Source organism: Tachysurus fulvidraco, chromosome 6 (genome assembly GCF_022655615.1).
Source record: "Tachysurus fulvidraco isolate hzauxx_2018 chromosome 6, HZAU_PFXX_2.0, whole genome shotgun sequence".
NCBI lineage: Eukaryota > Metazoa > Chordata > Actinopteri > Siluriformes > Bagridae > Tachysurus > Tachysurus fulvidraco.
The window spans coordinates 18500893-18514997 of NC_062523.1; the positions used below are offsets into that span (position 1 = coordinate 18500893).

General features: G+C 36.5%; 1 protein-coding gene across 9 annotated transcripts in view; it reads left to right on the forward strand.

The window, feature by feature from the left end:
- The window catches only part of lrp1bb (low density lipoprotein receptor-related protein 1Bb), a 260096-nt gene that overhangs the window by 108154 nt on the left and 137837 nt on the right, over positions 1-14105 (forward strand). For all 9 annotated transcript variants that reach the window (XR_007140906.1, XR_007140905.1, XR_007140904.1 and 6 more), the window contains exons 4-6: positions 1091-1219; positions 5454-5711; positions 7732-7894. Coding sequence is in view for 6 of the 9 variants with exons in the window: in XM_047815198.1 (XP_047671154.1) it covers positions 1091-1219; positions 5454-5711; positions 7732-7894 (550 nt within the window). In the remaining 3 variants the exon portion in view is untranslated. The remainder of the gene's footprint in view (positions 1-1090; positions 1220-5453; positions 5712-7731; positions 7895-14105) is intronic.

Sequence of the window (14105 nt, forward strand, 5' to 3'; positions counted from 1 at the left end):
TGCTGACTGATCATCTTTAGCTGATGATGAAACATTTCTTTCTTAATGGCCAGTGTCTTTTCCACTGTGACAGTGTTCCTATCCGCAGGACAGGAACACTCACTGAATGATCTGATAAGTATGAAAATGATGTAAATCAGGTGCAATGGCCTTCAGAGTCACCATATCTCAATTCAGCTGAACATCTTTTGGGTGATTTTGGGCTGAAAAATCTAACACTATCATTAATACATACATACATATATACATACATACATACATACATACATACATACATACATACATACATACATACATACATACATACAGTATTTACATACATACATACATACATACATACAGTACATACATACATACATACATACATACAGTATATACATACATACATACATACATACATACCGGTACGTGTGTGTTGGTGTGGGTGTATGTGTGTGGGTTTTTGTTTTTTTTTGGTAGGCTGTCATTTTTGCAATACATTTTCAGTAAAATATTTCAAGGCACATTGAGACTGTTGAGACTGTTCCGAGGTCTTGTGATGTCCTAGCACCTCACAAACACAATTTATGTTGTTATCTGTCACCCATCTGTATATGGTGGCAGGAGATATTTGTCTCTGGGGGGTCTTTTAACACTTTATATGACACATGGCATCGACTAACGGGAAAAAAAAAAGAAAGAATTGTTTGACCTGGTTTGGTCTAAATGATATCTCCTGAGTCAAGCTGTGAAGATTATTGATTGTATAGTGCAGACTGTTTGTGTCATGTTTTTTGTTTGGATCCTACAGACACCAAAGATTACTATATTAAAAAAAACTTCTGAAAAAAAGCCATTGCTATTGTCTTATTAGCAGGAGTTCCAGTAAAACTCTGCATAAATAAGTTAGTATAGTCAGTAAATCACTGTTGTTAATGTACCAAGCTCTTTTCTGAGTACTCCCATGACTGGGACACAGAAAGATAGGTGCAATGATGTGAGATGGCCCTTACAAAAGACAAAGCACAGCCATAGTAAGCGGGGTTTTATGTATTTGGGTCATATTTGAGCATATATAATTTGTCATAAGTGACTCTTTCTCTGTGTGCAGATCATGATGAATGTGCAGTGTATGGGATTTGCAGCCAAACCTGCACGAACACCTATGGGTCGTATCGCTGTAGCTGCACAGATGGCTACAGACTGCAGCCTAACAGACACTCCTGCAAAGCCGAACATGGTAAGACAAACATGATGAATTAATGACTGGAAAGCCGTGTGCTTCTTAAAGTTATATAAAGCACTCTTTTTGTTATTCTGAATTCAAACAATGTGGCATCACCGTGCATGTCAGTATTGCCAGGGAATAACGAATCACTGCAGAGTTTCTGGAAACAAATATCAACTCTTAAGCGCTGATCTATATATGACGTGCTGATCTGATCATGCTTGCTGTTATAAGGAAAAAATCAACATGTTTGAGGTGAAATCATTTGAAACAAAGAATATCACAAAGTTTTTTCATACATTAAACAACAGACTTTCTTTTTTTTTTTTTTTTACATTTAATCTTGAATGTCAGCAAAACAATGACAGTTATAAAAAAAAAAAGCAGTTATAAAAAGCCATTCCCTCGTTGATACCTAAGAAACCAGGAAGCACAGAGTTCTCTGTACTGAAGCCTTTCCCATGGTGGAAAACTTTAAAACTTTGATCCTCTACTTCTTTTGAAAGCTAATTGACCCACAATCAGCAAGCGTAGCTATACACAATACACTACATGAGACGTTCGGTTGAAGAAATTAAGTCGAGACATCAATTCGGCTTAATCCCGTATTACAATATTAGCTGTGTTTCACAACAGCTTAGGACAATGGACTTCATTCATCAAGCTGCACTGCAGCGGCTTATACGTAAATTGTTCTTACAGGTGTTTAAGTGAGAAATTTGGTATTTAAATCAACGCAAATCATATAACTTCAGGAAAATGTTTGCATTCTACTCGCGCTCCTGAGTGTGTGTATATTCACATAAGAAGAATAACTGAAGGAAACATGGTCTTGTTCGGCCGGACTGAACTATTGCACTTTGATATTTGGAATATTGCGTTTAAAATAGCTATTTTTATTATGTTTACAGGATTTAGCTTATCCTTATCCACAGTGACTTTAGATGAGCTTTGGAGTTTCTATCACACCCTCAGGCTACTTCACTAGGTCAGGGACTGAGAATATCATTAAGAAGATTTTGTGAAAACAAGTCATGTTATATTAATAGCATAAATTAAGTATTAAAAAAACGCTCATAAATAATAATATAGTTAGACATAAACTATAAACGAATGCCTCAGATATCAGAAGATTTTGTGATTGCTTAGTGTTATTAATATATTATAAAATAAATGTTTAATCATTCTAGAGTCAAAATAATTGCAACTTGTGTCTTTCAGGATTTGTAGTATGGGTGATCATTCACTCACAGGTATGAAGAAAACTCATGCTTTCCGAAATCTGTTTTTTTTACAAAAGAAAAAAGAAAAAGAAACAAAAAATAAATGTACACACAACTTAAATGAAAGACTGATTAATATTGCCCAGTGTGTGAAGTGTACAACACTCTGAGCCCCATTCATTTTGCTGGGAGACGTGTAATGGAACCTTTGCCTGCAGATAAAGCAGCCCTGGAGTGGAGATCCATTTTAGTAATAGAAAAACCTAAAGAAGAGCTCTGCTTGATCTGCATCGGGGTTGCCCATAGATTACATGCCTAATGGCACATAGGTGGGAGTGCAGCTGCTCACAAGTCCGAAATCCAATCACTTTTATCATTAAATCTGCTGCTCTCTAATGAGTATTTCAAAGGGAAACTGAGCACTACAATTCGAGACAGATGCATTCGCAGGTCAAATTGACTAAAAACTTGGTAGTGTTTAATCAGGAGAGCAAACGAATTTCAGGGCGGTGATGGATTGTTAGACTATAGCTGCTCTTAGAATTTCTGTCTGCTTAGGTGAATGAAGTTGAGTGGCCTATTTTGTCTCTCCCAGACTAACATCATTAATGCTAGGATTTTCTAAAGGTTAGGGAGAGTAAGTTAATTACAGTGATTATGAAGCTGCACTCTTGTCATTTCCAGGTATCAGATTCATTTTTCATCAGTCCCACTAAGAACACGTCTCGGTTATACAGCCCACATGGTAGCACCTGATGTAAATCCTTTAATAAATGGGTAACAGTAATCACAACACAAATCATGGATTATAAGTCACATTATATAGGTTGGCTTCTGTAAAGGAGATTGTGACCTGGGAAGCTAAAGTGCCCTTGTGTATTTATTGGTCTGAATCCAGTTTGCACGAGCGTAGAAAGCAAAGAAATTGAATGGGGATTAAGATACAGTACACTCTGTGGGAAAATTGCTGCAAGGCACAGCACACCTTGCAGTAGATCCAGCATCAGGCTGCTTTTAATCAACGTGACTGCTTTCCTAGGAGGAATAAACTGAATATCATTACCCATAAACTTAACTGAACTTACAGCTCACCTACATTAATATTCATTTAGCAGAAAGAGGCTGCAGCGTACGGATAACTAGAGAGCTTCTATTAGTTGTAAAAGCTCATGCATAAAAAAAAAAAGTGCTTTTCCACTTCCTGGCCATCAGATGCAGACTTGTGGAGTATGAAAATCCATTTGTCAACTGAATGTTTAATAAGATTTTTTTTTTTTTAAATACATTCTTTATAAAAAAAAAAAGCTTCATCAGTCATGAGATACTTTTGGCATAGAGTTCTGTTGACTTATTTTCATCGGTGATTGCTACGTAGTTTAATTGCATCTACAACCGACCCTCGTACTTTCTTTTGGATAAAAGTTTCTTTTGTTTCCTGCGCAGCCATAATAATCAGAGCCAAAGTGGAAATGCTGTGGCACACTCGTATTACCTGCAAGAAACACCAAAAGTAATTACTCGCCTCTGCTTTTGTTGTGGGAGGCAACATTCAGTTTTAGTGGCTGAAAAAGGACACATTGATTTATAGAGCTTATTAGAGTAGTGGCCATGAATTTATCCTTTTTTTTAACCAAAAAATGAAATACTTTATTGAACTTTTGTCTGGGTCCATAGATACATCTACACCATAACTTTAAAAGTATTTTGAAATATAAAAGAAACTAATTATATAAGAGACAACATGAAGATGACTTCAGGAAGAGATCGCAATGTACTTCAGTATAAAAGTCATAAGACACTGTACACTGTAAACATTTTTCTGTAAATTTACAGCTGCATGTTCAGCCACATTCATAAGACCACTACTGTAATCAACATCCACAGTATAGTGCTGTAATTAACACAATATTCCACTCTAATGACAATGTGTCATTTCACAGTATTAACCTCCTACGACCTGGTGTCCACATACTGTATATGGACTTCACTGCATCTAAAATGCAAGGCCAAACCAAAGCTCGGGTCTTAGGAGGATAAACTGACTTTCTACAGCAATGCATTGTATTTATTTACAGGGGAATATTGTAATTTTTGATTTTCATACTGTACTGGTCAATAATAATGAGAAGAAAAAATTCCAAAAAGCACATTCCTTTCAGTTCATTGTCGGAAGCTACAGTGTATGTTCAGTTCTAAGTTACTAAGCCGTTTGGTATTTACTCTAGTTTTTGCAGTTGCTCCGCTTGTTATTCCGATTGTGATCCTGATTAGCTCTGATATTCTGGTGATCTTCCCTGTTGACCTTTGCCTGTTTTGCCTGCTGATTTTAGATTTTTTGCTGTGCCTGTGTTTGTATGTTCCAATTCTTTTGCATGCACCCAGTTTTGTTGTTCCTGCTCTGTGACTTTTTGTAATTAAAAACATCCTACATTTGCTTCCAACCCCTTTGAGCCTGCGTCGTGACAAGAAAATTGCCTTTGTCGGTATTTTTTTTTTTAATTAAAAACAAAAATAATTAAAAATATATTAATAATTAAATGCAGTTGACAATTAACAAGGCAGTCATCTAAACATTCTTCCAAATGTGAAGAGATAGTAGAACTTACAACTGTTTACTGTTACTAATCAAATTGAGCACAGTGGTCCTACGTTACAGTAAATATCTACAGTGCAGCTAAACTAATGCTGTTTTGTCTTCATTTTAATTCATTTTAAAAAATGTCATTCAAATGACTTTGTCTCGACAACTTCACGTTGGTCATGTTGAAATTCCTTGAATGGATTTTGCTTACTTCTGAAATAAAAATAAGTCTCCAACCCCAAGTGGATCATCAGCATAAATCAGTTAGCACATAATGGCAAATAATGACTTCATTCTTCCAGGCAAAGTGTCGTTCCTGCACTCTGTTCTCATTCGCACAGCTCAAACCTGCATTATCTCATCACACTGAATGCTTCAAATGGCTTTGAAACGTCTGACTTCGTGCTGACTTGTCACCATTTTGCCCTTACTTTTATTTTAGATCCCGATGAGAGTCCTGCTGCTCTGATGATTGCAAGCTTGGATAATATAGTGATCACAGCTCTTAATGGATCTGGTGTGCAGATCTTAAAATTCTTGGACCCAAATGGGACTCATTCTTTGGACTTTAACCACAATGAAGAATCAGTATGCTGGGTCACATCTTCAGTGTCGGCTGGAAAGCTCTGGTGTGCCAAGATGAGGAAACCGAGTGGATTTTCCAAAGAGCGGGAAATCAAATCTGCGCAGAGTTTCCACAGTAAGAAATTACTTTTACAGTTTGTATTTGAATCAAGTAATGCTGCGTTACACTTAATAGCAATGAGAAATGTCTGATCAATGTCCCAACAGTCAGTAAGTAAGAGACATGGGAATTTGCATTCAATCACATATTATAGGCATACATTTGCATATAGGTCAGTAAAATTGTCACACATCACATTTTATTTAATGGAACCATTATTTTCTACTCAAATTTAAAATAATTGTAGTCTTAAATACAAGCTGTGTTGGGATGTGACAGCCTAGTGGTTAAGGTGTTGGACTGTTGATCAGAAGGTTGTGAGGTTCAATCCCGACCGAGCTGCCCCTACTCAATTGCTCAGTTGTATATACTGTAATCAGATAAAATATAAGTTGCTCTGGATAAAGGTTTCTGCTAAAGGTAATATTCAGCTAGTCCATGAGATGAGGTGTAGTCAAATAAAATACAATCTATTAGTTAACCCACAAGCCCCAATGTGCTGTCCATTCTCACGGTTGGTTGACTGAAGAGAGATAGAGGTAATAATGTATAGCCAGCTAATTAGTTTGTTAAGTTCAGATTACAGACATTTTATTTCTGCCCTTCATAAAATGTCAGCATGTCACTATCCAATATTTCAGCTGTGACATTTAGTGTTCTGTCCTTGCATTATATTTATATATAGATATTTTTCAAGTAGGGCTTGCACCTTTATTTCCTGTGAGGTGTTCGCCGTGAGGCGAATATGTGTAGTAAACAGGAGAGTTAGATGACAGCCTGGTGCTGCAGTTTTTTTGCTCAGGTTTATCAATGTTTCCACATAAATGTATGTTCCCTCTTCTTTCCGTCCATGAAAGCTAATTAATCCACATAATGGTGTTTTACACTGCTCCGATCAATGGGTTATTGTTGTTCTAAACCCTGCTTTTAACCCTGCATAGAGGAATATTTCACACTTGTAATTTACAAGTGGGGTTAGCACCACCAGAGTAATGAAGCAGCGCTTTTGTGGTGTGTACAGTGTGAAATAATGTAAAGATGAGATGCTTAGCAACAGACACCCAATCAAATACTGGACAGCACGTGTCTCATATCATGCGCTTTGTACTGTTACAGAATCACTGCATGTTGTATAATATGTAGTTGCAGCATTTCAGGGAAAAGAAAATCATGTCATATGGTGATGAAAAACACATCATTCTAAGCTAAAATGAGATTTTATTCTTACAGTTATAGTCAAAAACGCCTGCTTAGAACAAGCTGGACAGCAGTCAGACATGAATGAGTGTATAAGGAGCTCGCTGAATACCTAGCAAAAGCTATATATCAACAAACACCTGGTCAACTACATTACAAACTTGGCAAAAAGAATTAGCATGCAACATTTTGTCTCACTGAGGTGAAAGTGCAAGACGAGCCATTATTTTAAGCAAGTACATGCTGTACTGTATATATTCGGTCATACTTGTTGAGAGCTCAATGCAAATAAGTACGTTAACCCGGGGTTTGGGAAAGTACAGCGAATGAGCAGTGTGAAACCTGGAAAAAGATAAGCCAGGGTTCTGTTTACCCAGAAGTTTACAATAATTCAAGCTTCACAGTTTCAAGTGTGAACTATTTATTCCAGCTTCACAGTGTGAAAAGCCTTATAGTAAAAACACTTCTAAGTTCGTTGTGTGTAGTGCAACAAGGTGGAGCGATCTGTGTCATAGATACAACACCACAACAGTGAAGGTCATTATTTAAACATGTCTACAAAATATAAGCTTGTGATTAAGGAAAGTTTGTTTTTTTTATTGTCTGTATGATGAATCTACTTTTTCGGTGTGCAACTATGATACAAATTGAATGAAATCAGCTTTTTTAATCTGCCTTTTATCTAAGTTGACATTCCTTTACAAACTTTTGTTTTTTGTTAAAACTATATTTCAAGTGAAATATTAATTATCTTGGATTTTCATTTAAATCTGTTTGCTTTTAAAAAAGTATTTCTGTATTAGTTTGTCACCACTAGTCTTTTTTTTTTTCTATTTAGGTGTTGAACAAATGGTAATCGACTGGCTTACCGGAAACTTCTACTTTGTGGACCGAGCGAATGGCAGGATATTCGTTTGCAGCTGGAGTGGCGAGACGTGCGTTACTATAATAGAACTGGACCTGTTGAATCCCAAAGGAATAGCTGTGGATCCTCTCATGGGGTAAGTAAAATATGCATGGGGTGTGTCAAATAAAACAAGGATTCCCCACTGCTAATTATTTGCTGTTTAAATATTAAAAATTCCCACACAAGCCCTTGTTCCAAGGCTTTAAACATTTATACAAATGTGCCTTGAACGCTGCAGTCCCTGTATTAATATTGCCTTTTCTCTGCAAACGTGTCTCCTTGTGTAATTTCATAACAATTCCTCCTGTCAGGAGTTTCATTAGTATTCCATGATATATGTAACATTTCTCGGTATAAAACACCCCTGCAGAATGTTACTTTGCAGAGGTTTTTCTCTTTGTTTTGTTCCGACACTACAAATACGGCGCTGAAGTGAGCCGGTGGAGTCGTCAGGTTGAGTGGTAATTGTGGAAATATTTGGGGAGACAGGACTGAAGGAGCACAAAGGCTCCTTGGAGGGAGAAATGGCAGTGTGATTATTCCAGTTATCAGTGGCTAAAAGGGAGCTCAGCTGCAATATGCCCAGTGAGATGAAACTAGGAGCTAAACAGAATTGGGGTACCGCTATATTCATGAGAGGACAAGGACAGAGTGAGCTTCGAGACTCAGGGTTTTAATGACGCTCCCCTAAGTGAATGCAGCGTCTAAGCAGCAGTGTTTGAGGGTATCGCTCAGAACACAGTGTGAGCTCCGAATGAAATTAAACCAATGCAGCTTTCAATGTTTGTTGTCAATGCATGAAGACTGTGTGCTTATTTCTGTGGCCCTCATCAAGAAGATTGTGACAGAGAAAAAAATAAATCATTCCATATAAGCACAAATTTGCCAGACATAAATGCTGTAATATGACAGACACTTTTGTTCAGCAAAATCATTCAGCTGTTTGTTTTAACGCTTTGTTCTAGCATCAAAATGTCATAACAGCACTGGCTATAGATTTGATGCAGCATTAATGAAGGAGAATATTTCTCAGGTTATCAGCATGACAGGAGATAATGAACAGAAATTAGGAAACAAACCAAAAGTAAACCACATGTGTACTCTTTTTCCAGACTGCTCCCCTATCTATACTCTTTTTCTGCTCTGTTCTGTATAGTGCTTTCATGTACAAGTTCAAGAATATTTCAAAAGTTATATCATAACATAAATAATACATCAAGTATTTAGAAGGGAAGAAACGATTGTGTAAACATCACCAAGTTAAAAGAAGCAAACATATTTTATAATAATTCCTATTTGCTTGTGGTTGTGTGTGGGAATTTGGAAAATGTTTTACCACATATTTTTACCCCCATGAAACAGGAAGTCATGCTCGATCAATTATCTGTTCCTAGTTACCCAGGTGTACTAAAAGTAAGAAATTTAAATGAAAATAGACTTCAAGTATTTTTTACTCATATAAATTCGTACAGTAAGGGTGCCAATAATTGAGCCACACATATATTTAACATTTTGTTTCAAATGTGTTGTGTTTGTAATAATAATAATATCCAGAGAGCAGAGACTTTTTAACAAAAGATCAAAAGGTTAAACAAGAAAGACAAATTTTCACAGCTTTCTTTGATCATATTTACTAATGGTTCCTATTTAAGTGGAGGGCTCTCTTCTCTCTCTCTCTCTCTCTCTCTCTCTCTCTCTCTCTCTCTCTCTCTCTCTCTCTCCCACACACACACAAACAAACATTATATATACAGTATATGTGTGTGTGTGTGTGTGTGTGTGTGTGTGTGTGTGTGTGTGTGTGTGTGTGTGTGTGTGTGTGTAGATACATCGATGTATCTACACAGAGAGAGACACACAGAGAGAGAGAGAGAGAGAGAGAGAGAGAGAGAGAGAGAGAGAGAGAGAGAGAGAGAGAGAGAGAGAGAGAGAGAGAGAGAGAGAGAGAGAGAGAGAGAGAGAGAAAGAGCTAGAGAGACAGAGACAGAGTAAGGCTCAGAGAGAGAGAGAGAGAGAGAGAGAGAGAGAGAGAGAGAGAGAGAGAGAGCCCTCCACTTAAATAGGAACCAGAGAGATTTCAAAACCTTCAAACTGACAGACTCTCAGTGCTGGGAGTGGTGGAATGAACTTCCAACCTCAATTCAGACAGCAGAATCTGTCACTACCTTCAAAAAAATACTAAATACACACATCTTCCTTTAACACTTACCACCAGCTTCTTCTCAATCTAAAAGAAGAATACAAAGAACAAAAAAAGGAATTTGCAGTGACACTAGAGTGCACTTTGCTTCTCTAACACTAAATAAAAAATCTGGTATGGTAGCACTACACACACACTTTTTGTGCAACACTGGCACAATACCAAGATGTAGTTACCAAGATTGCAGCTTTGTTTGTTGAAGATCTGCGCTCTGCTTTTCAGACTCCTTTCATAGTCCTCTAGTACATGCAGCTCACTGGCTGAAAATACCCATACATAACCACTTTTCTTTGTTAAGCGATACACACTTTCCAGATAAATAATAATAAAGACACTTTTTGCACATTTTCTTTCCTAGACTGCTTACAATCTTTTACTGACTCAGTATCTTTTGGAAAAAAGAGTGACATCTTGTGTGTTCCCTCATTCCCATATTCCACTGCATCGACCTCACTATGCAACAACTGGCTTGTATCTCGCAAGTGCTTTTTTATATTCCTAATGAAAAGTTAGTGCTTGCAATGACAGTTCCCAGTGATCGAATGATTATATTTGTGCATTGTTGATATTGTAGTGACAGAACGATGCTGAACAAAAATGCAACCACAATAGACAAAAATGCTGAGGCTGAGAGATAATGGAGATGTAATAATGCAAATAGCAAAATAAAAACATTTTACGCCAAAGCAATATAAATCAGTCAAAAAAATGCTAAGATATATGTACCGACCAGCCAGCAAGCTGTTTGTTGTTTCTCCTGGGCTGTACAAGTGCCTAGACTGGTTCTCTGAGATGTGCCACAGTGGAGCTGCCAATCTCTTGTCCTTCTGCCAACTATGGACATATTGCCTGGACACCATAGGATTCCATCTTGTCCTTGTCAGTGTCATTAAGTAGGAGGTTATGTTACAAATCGTCTCTCTTTTTTTTTCCTGGAACAAAAAGCCTGTCATGTGTTTTGTCTTGGTTTCTCATTGTACTCTTCTTTGTGTTATGCCATGTGACTTGGTTTTGGCTTTGGCCTTTTCTCGGCTTCACATTCTGTCATTGCTCTGTTCCTCAGTTGTGTTTTCCTGTTCAGTATTAATTTCCTTAATAAGTTTGTCTGCGAATATTGTGTAATCGCTTGCCAACGATTACGGATCTTCTGCATTGAATCGCCAGCTTGTGATTTGACTTGGATATGGCTTGGATTTGACTTGGATATCACCTCACTTGTGTCCTTCCTCCAATAACTATCACATATTTACAGAATTTTCCAGCAGTCTCTGCATTGTGGTTGTGAGGTTAACTTTCTGGAGCTATTAAATTAGAATAGAGAAGAACAGCAAGGAAAGTGAAGCACCTTTATATTCTCAAGTGGTATGATTTGAAAAGAAATCTCATGAAAATAGAATTAGCAAACTTTTTCACTTACTACTCTCTTGGCTGTTTGCAGAAGCCCAGTGTTCAAGATCTCTTTATGGTTCTTGAACATACTGTACAGGGGACTTGGTTCACTGGGTTCTGCCAGCTATAGGCCTTTCTAAGTGCATGTCTCAAGTGTTAATTCAGACCATTAAACTTAGGACAATCTCTGCTTTATTCTTTCTTCTCCCCAAAAATTCCTTAATGTTAAAGTGAACGGATCAAAATCAATATATCAAAATCTGCCTGGTGTTGAAGCTGGTTAGTAATGTCAGGATTCTCAACTACTGCTATTAGCTTTGTACTGTATTTTGTAGTTTGTTAGTTAACTAGCTAATAATTTGAAAACACAGTGTTCATGATCACACCTACCCTAATAACAAATCATGAAGATAATTGGCTAATGAAGAAGAAAACACACCACATCCTCCATACCTCCATACCATACTTTGTATAGCAATAGTTTAGCAATCTCTATCTCAGTGTGAACAAATTACAAGCATTTATTATTATCATAAATCATTCTCAAACTTATGTCCATGAAAATTTCCTTCCTTTCTTATATATCTGCAACCCCAACTACTCATTCCCATAGTTATATAGGATCATTTTAGTCTTAGAACAATTTATTTCAGAACAATAATGCAACTTTATTTTATTATTATATAATTTTTTTTTTCAAGATATAAGATATTTAATTGTGAAGTTCACAGAGATATACAGTATACAACATTCAATGAAATGAAAATCCAGTCCCCCTTCCTAGACAGTGCATATAAATAAACTACATTTGTAACATTAGTTTATTATTATTTTCATGGATATAAAAAGTGGATATTAAGATTTTAGATTATGATTATTATATTCATACATCATATTCTGATTTCTGTTTGTATTGTTCCTCATTTTCTGATTTGTGCATCAATCCCTAATACCCCAATTGTGTATCTCCTGACCTCACTTCTGTCTCTTGACCTTGGCTACGTCTAATGTTTGTGAATCTGATTTTGCATTTGCCAGCCTTTTTTTAAAGAAATTTTTTTTTAAATAAAGCTCTTTCCTCAAGTGCCACCATTTCTGCCACTTGCTTGTAGCTCAAAGCTTGCACAAAACCTTACAAGCAACAATGATTCAAGAGACACATTCTTGCATAGCCTTGTATGTTTAACACTCAACACATAAATCTCAGGTTAATCATTTTTTTTGACCTGTGTAATATCTAGCTACAAGCATTTACATACTTTCATTCAGTGTGCTAAGCTAAGTAGTTCTGCTTCAAACAGTCAAGGTGGCGAAGGAAAACAAAGCGATTTATTTCAGAAAGGTTAAAATATCCCATAAAAGGTTAGTAATTCCTCTTCTCCGAAAGACGTTAAGGTGCTTTCTGAACACTGGTCTGCTTGTCATGCTACTTATTCTCACCATGCCTTATCCTGAATGAGAAAATCCTGGGCTGCAAAGGGTTTTTGCATACCCTGTTATACCTCTATCAAACAGGCACAGTGGCACTCCTCTATTCACAGGGGATTAACTTTTGTATCTTTGTAATGCCTATGGTAATGAGCATAATATGTTAGCAAATGGAAATACTTACTTTCTGACATTATTAGGTTTAGAGGGTTTATGTGAAGGTAATTTGTAAGTATTTTTATTTCTGATTATTCTCTTGCACATTTAGCCATGGACTCTAGGTGGCTTCTGCTGCATTCTCTGTGTTTGGAGAGGTGAGAATAGTGAAAGAGTTCAATGTAGTGACTTAATCTCTAGGTCTGGTAATAGTAAAGACATTAAAGCACACCTGTACCATAGTGCTCTGAATTCTGTCTGAATGTGAATTAGTTTTCTGTAACGTTGTATTTGGTTAATAGCAGTGTTGTGCTAGTTACTAAGAAATAGTAACTAGTTACAGTTACTAGTTACTTCATTCAAAAAGTAACTCAATTACTTTCTTGATTATTTACACCAAAAAGTAATGTTAAAAAAATTGTACTGTTAAAATGAACTTTTTAGTTACTTTTTTAAAGAACGTTCTTTAATGTTCCCATTAATGCCCTTTTATGCATTATGGTCTATACAAACACAAAACTGACTTAAACACAAAGTAATTTGTAAACACTATTTTATTTAAGTCAGACCAGCACAAACTGAATATACCACAAGGATTTCTGAAATAAATAATAAAACAAGCTGAATCATATATTTTGTTGTGAACAGACCAAATGTCTGCAATGGTCACGATGTAGTCTAGCCCCTCAAATCTTCAGCTCACTTTCCATTTTTGAATATTCTTTATCCAAGTTTTTGGAGTTTTTCGTTCCATTTGCTGTGTGCCGCCTGAACATGTTATCATGCTAACGAGCTGCCTTAAAGCCGGTGACTCCACAGTAGAGACAGGCTGCATGTTTTCAACAACATACCATGCAATAGCTTTGTTGATCTGTCCCTGGCTAACAGTCTGGTAAAAAATCTAGTAGGTGCTTCGACATATTGGAGTTGCTGTTTATGGCAGTAGATAGAACCAGAAAGACACAGCAACGCGGTACTGCCCAACACTAGTTAATAGTAATTTAAAGCTTATTTTGTTGATTTTTTTTTTGTAGTAAGAATGTTTTCACAGAAACTTCAGAAATAGTTTTATTGCTATTTTATCAACCTTATTTTTTATTAATTATATAACAAAGCCATACTTTTAATTAAA